General features: G+C 44.8%; 1 protein-coding gene across 1 annotated transcript in view; it reads right to left on the reverse strand.

Moving 5' to 3' along the window:
- The window catches only part of ACOXL (acyl-CoA oxidase like), a 307,274-nt gene that overhangs the window by 278,769 nt on the left and 22,505 nt on the right, over window positions 1-6,000 (reverse strand). Inside the window, 1 exon segment of the mRNA XM_024743961.1 lies at window positions 1,610-1,692. Coding sequence (XP_024599729.1) covers window positions 1,610-1,692 — 83 coding nt within the window.

Raw genomic sequence — 6,000 nt, forward strand, 5'->3', positions numbered from 1 at the left:
GGGCTCTAGGCACGCAGGCTTCAGTAGTTGTGGCACCCAGGCTCAGTAGTTGTGACTCACGGGCTTAGTTGCTCTGCGGCATGTGGGATCTTCCTGGACCAGGGCTTGAACCCGTGTCCCTTGCATTGGCAGGTGGATTCTTAACCACTGCACCACCAGGGAAGCCCTAAAGACTCTTTTTAAAAGCATGACCCTACAACCATTATTCCACCTCAAATATAATAATAATTCTTTAATACTGCCAAATATCCAATTTCAAATTTCCCCAACTGATGTCTAGTTTTTCTTTACAGTCTGTTGTTTGAACCAGGATCTAAATAAGGTCCACATATTGCAATGGGTTGAAATGTTTCTTAAGTCCTGCTTGAAACTACAAGCTGCCCCTCCCTCATTTGCTCAAACATTCCCTATGCAACTCTGTATACCAGGCTCAGTGCAAGACCCTGGAGGTGCAGAGGAGAGGGCTCCCCACCCAGAGAGCTGCAACACCCTATGAAGACTTCCCCATGGTCATGGCCCACCGGAGGCTTGCTAAAGAGAAGGCAGGTGTGGGCATATGGTAAAAGCACCAACGGAGGATCATGAGTCTGAACCAGGACCCTCTAGGATTTCTGAGAGGAGGATCTATTTGCTGCATCTCAGCTGACTTTCTTCTCTCTGGAAGCCACAGCCAACCCATCCCAGAGAGAAGAGACCCTGTCTGGATGAATTCATAGGGAAGCCAGTTTTCCCCAAAGGACCTAATGGTGGGCGCCCTCACCCCAGCTGGTGCTCACAGATTTCTTCGTTTTTAATTCCTACCCATTTTTAAATGTCTACATTGCAGAACAGAAAGTTTCCATCTTGGACTCATCAATGATTGACCTGCTTTCTTGTCTGATCATTCATTCATCATTTTCTAATTATAATTTCTCCCCTTTGGGGACATCAGGACTGGATATTTACAGGTGGGGACTGATTTGGTGATGCAGTGGTGTCCAGGGAGGGAGAAGAGGGCACATGCAGGGCCGCATGCCTGCTGGGAGGCTCAGGGCACAGGAAGGGGCCACGGCAGTCACACCTTTCAAGCTATTCTGTTTACCATCCTTGGTGAGCTGGTACATGCAAAGCAAGCCCACAGTGCGATGCCATTTTATACCCATTTGATCAGCAAAAATGGAGAAGTCTAAGAATTCCAAGTGCTGTGGCACATTCACCCAACGGAATATCTTTCTGTAGTCAAAAATTAATGAACTTCCGTTTATATACCATTCTAGAAATGGCAAAACCATGCAGATGGAGAATAGACTAGTGGTTGCCGAAGGACAGGGATAGGGTAGGGGCTGTATGCAGTTGAAAATGGGCACGACTGGGCTTCCCTGGTGGCGCAGTGGTTGAGAGTCCGCCTGCCAATGCAGGCGACGCGGGTTCGTGCCCCGGTCCGGGAAGATCCCACATGCTGCGGAGCGGCTGGGCCCGTGAGCCGTGGCCGCTGAGCCTGTGCGTCCGGAGCCTGTGCTCCACAACGGGAGAGGCCACAACAGGGAGAGGCCCGCGTGCCGCAAAAAACCAAACCAAAACAAAAAAACCCCATCAGTTCATGAAGGGCAGGCTGCCCAGCGTCTCTCACCTTTACTCCTGGGGCCGTGTCTGCTATGAGAGGACTTCTCCTATGACCAGACTCCGACTGACAAAATCCTTTGTTTTCTCTGCCTGAAAACATGACAGACCCAATGTCAAGGTTTCCTTACAGTTTTTTCTGACCGTTCAAATTAACATTTTTTAAAATAATAAACAGATGTTACTTTTAGAATCAAAAATTCAACACAGCAAAAGCAATTTTTAAATTAAGAATAATTCCACCACTCTACTGAACAGTAGCCAGTGTTTTCATCCCTTTTTAAAAAACTTTTATTGAAGTCTGGTTGATTTACAATATTGTGTTAGTTTCAGGTGTACAGCAAAGTTATTCAGTTTTACATATATATATTTTTTTCTTTTCAGATTCTTTTCCATTATAGTTTATTACAAGATATTGAATAAGTTCCCTGTGCTGTACAGTAGGACCTTGTTGTTTATCTCTTTTATATATGGTAGTGAGCATCCTTTTTTAATGGGGTCGTCTGGTCTCTGACCACAGACGAAGTAAAGACTCTCACACGATAGGAAGTCGACTGCATGTGCACGGAGGCCAGCCCCTGGCAGACTCCCCTTTGGCCTCACGTGGACTTAACCAAGTTTGTCCCTGGGCCCCCTCACCACTACCACGGTTCTACACAGCAACTCAGACCTGCAGCATCTCTGCACCGACACTCCCACCAACAGCAAGCAGCTGGCACAAGTCCAGGTGACAATCTTGACGTCTTGGACAATCTTCCCAGACAGAGGATTTGGAAGATTTGGGAACATTCTGGACACAGGAAAAGCAGTATTCCTCCCTTTACTTTCTAACCACAGAGCATCTCAGGGCTTTGATTAAAAACCATGAGGTCCGGTCCCCCTTTGTTACCCTCTTCTCCCTTGCTGTGCACAGCAGGCTTGAATCCCAAAGCTACACAAGCACGCTCTTCTCCACCAGCGAGAAGTGGGACAGGGCAAGAACACTGTCGCTGTTTCATTTCAGAATTTCAGAGGCAGGTGGCATTTCTTCCAAAGGTAATTCCAATTATCTGTTGTTGGAATTAATGCTAGCCTTTCTCATTCACCAGTCTCTTCTGAGATGCAGCCAACAAAGCTGGTGCTTGTTGCCCATGTGCACAAGTGCGTATGTGTGTGGTGCGTGTATGCCTGTGTGTACGTGTGCATATGTGCGTGTAAACCTCCCCACCAGCAGGAGGAGGGGCCGACCTTCCTTGGAGGACAGTTTCCATATTGGCTTAGACTCTCTCCCCAGACACACTCTGCATTCCCTCCCATAGGTTTTTACAATGTTTCTCTCAAGCATTATTAATTTTATCAAGCAGCAGACTGTCAACATTTATGACTCTTATCGTGGCTCAGACCCAGTGCATCTTGTATTGATTATTTCCTAAAATACTCCTCCAAGGCTGGAGCACGTACCACTGCCTGGCTCCAGTATCCGCTCACACGGGAGGGTTCGTTCCCAGCAAATAATAAAAAACAACTGTAGTGGATATTCGCGGGCTTTTTTGGAGGGCCCCTGGGTCCTCTGTCCCGCAGATCCCCACAACAGTCCTCCAGGAGGAGCTGAGCAGGGCAGGAAGTGCTGACCCGTGTCACAGATGGAAAAGTCTAGGCTCAGGGAGGTCAAAAGACTTGTCCAACCAGGGTCATCTAGTAAGTGGTAGAAAAAGGGCCAGAAACCAGATCTTCGTATTCTTCACACGGACCTCTTGTCCCCAGCCCTCAATGACCTTCATTGTTAAGCTGGAGGGAGCCCCGGGACCCTGGGTGGTCCAATCTTTATCGCCAGCCCACCCCTCTTTTGTACCACCAGCCTTGTCGCAAGAGAGCACCTGACACTAACACGTCCCAGTGCCCAGGTAACCTTGCTGACAGTCACCCCAGCCCACCTCATTCCAACAACCCCCTCCTCCCCTTACACCACTTGCTCTGCTGGAGCCAAACCTTAACCATCAGGACTAAGTAAATCCCTCAGAATCTCCAACCGGTCTTGGTTTTCTTCATATTTCATTCTCTCCATTTACACTGTGGAGGCAGGAGAATGACTTTGTCTTTGGTGGTATCCAACTGTGGTCATTTTTACTCACCAGTTTGAAATAAATTGCAGTTACACTTGCTAAAGAACCAATCCCAAATGTAGCCATCCTGGAGCATTATAAATTGTTCGCGACAGTTCTTTTCCTTCCCGAGTCTCTGCACAGGACCACGATCTTTGCTATTATATCCAATGGGCAATGCTGTAGGAGTTTGCCATTAATGCTGTGATGTTGATTTAAGCATTCATTTGGGCTGGTCCATCTCAAGACATCAAGCAAAAGTTCCAGAACTAAGATGAGGCTTGATTTGATGGATTTCCTTACTAGCATATATTTTAAAATATCTTTTCCACACGTAAATTCTGTCTTCAGTTCTTCTTTCATTTCCGATCCACTAACTGTTCTTAAAAAATGTCTAATATTGACAAGGTTCCCCTCACATTCAATTGGCAGCATACTGAACTGCCCATACTGATAATGATCAATCAATAATTAATGCATTTTTCAGCATACATTTTTGCGGTATCTCTACTGTATCAATAGCTGACTTCATTTAGATTTAATACATTCAAGCCAAACTCAATTCCCATATCAGACTGTTAGTTTATAGTAATTTTTAATGATAATGATTCCATAAATGTATGGAGAATATACTCAAACTTGTATTTTATCCTAAATTATACCCCATGCTATTTACATTTTTGCTTAATAAATTCAGTCTCAAACAGAAGGAAGGTAGTTTTCCCTAAAATAAACCCCATTTCTTTGTAGAGCACTTGATGTATCAGACCTTCATGATGTAATATGGTTACAAATCAAATTTTACAAAATGTATATTTTTGGTTTTATAAGCCCAGAGAGTCTCTAAAAGACAAATCTTCTTCTTCAGCTAAAATCAACTTGATTCACCACTGCTTGGGTATCTATACTCTGAGCTGTCTTCCCTCTGATATTAAAGACGCTTGCTGTCCCCTTCATAACCCATCAGTGGGCCCCATTAGGAGCCCTACCAAGAGGACCGGGCAAAAACAGGTTCCTGATCTTAGTTTTCTAACAACAGTCCCCAAACTGGCATATTTGCTTCTTCTTCAATTTCCCTGTTTTAGTTACATCGTCTCAGTCTTACTGAATACATGTCCTTTTTTACAATGAGCCTTAAATTATTTTAGAAAGAGAAGGAATCAGAGTAAAATATACAAATAGAATAAATAAATTTTCAAGGCTTCAAGGATTCAGTCATCTGGGGCCTGCTCTAAACAAGATTGTTGCTTACTGGGCTATCCAGTCCTGACCGTCCCTCCAAAAGAGATCCCAGGGCTTCCCTGGTGGCGCAGTGGTTGAGAGTCCGCCTGCCGATGCAGGGGACACGGGTTCGTGCCCCGGTCCGGGAAGATCCCACATGCCGCGGAGCGGCTGGGCCCGTGAGCCATGGCCAAACTTCTAACATCTCCCACCATCATCTTGCACCTGGACTATTGTAACAACCTCCCAGCTGGCCTCCTGTTCCACTCTGCCCCAAACATCAGGCATGGTGATCTAATATTTATTATTAAGGTAAAATTTATATACAGTGAAATGCACAGAGCATAAATGCATGAGTTCTGGTCCATTATCTACCTATGTAACTATCACACCAATTAAGATCATGGAACGTTCCCGTGCCCCCCAGAAAGTGCCCTCTTGCTCCTTTTCAGAGTCCATGCCCCCCACAGGCAACCCCTCTTCTCTTTGCATCAATATTCACTAGCTTTGCTTGTTCGTGAACTTACATAAATGGAATCGTATGGTATGTACTCTTTCATGTCTGTCTTCTTCCAGGCAGATAAGGCATTCGTGTGGTTTTCTGTATCCGTAGCTCATTCTTTTGTATGGCTGAGTGGTTTGCCATCTGTGAGTACTCCACAATTGGTCCATTCTCTGACTGCGGGACATCTGGGTTGTTTCCACCTTTGGGTTATTACGAATCAAGTTGATACAAGCATTCATGCACAAGTCTTTTGGTGGATATGTGTTTCCATTTCTCTTTTGTAAACCCCCAGGAATGCAACTGCTGGTTGAAGGGTAGGTTTATGTTTAATATTGTAAGGAAGTGTCAAACACTTTTGCAAAATGACTGCACCATTTTCCATTCTGACCAACGATATATGAGAATTCTAGTTGCTCCACATCCTCAACAATATTGTCAGACTTTCCCATCTTTAGCTATTCTCGAGGGATTGTAATATCACCTCATTATGGTTTAAATGTGCATTTCTCCAATGACTTAAGATGCTGAGCACATTTTTATATGCTTATTGGCCATTTGGACTCTTTTTTTTTTTTTTTTTTTTTTTTTTTTTTG

Source organism: Neophocaena asiaeorientalis, unplaced genomic scaffold, assembly GCF_003031525.2.
Source record: "Neophocaena asiaeorientalis asiaeorientalis breed wild unplaced genomic scaffold, Neophocaena_asiaeorientalis_V1.1 scaffold114, whole genome shotgun sequence".
Taxonomy (NCBI): Eukaryota; Metazoa; Chordata; class Mammalia; order Artiodactyla; family Phocoenidae; genus Neophocaena; species Neophocaena asiaeorientalis.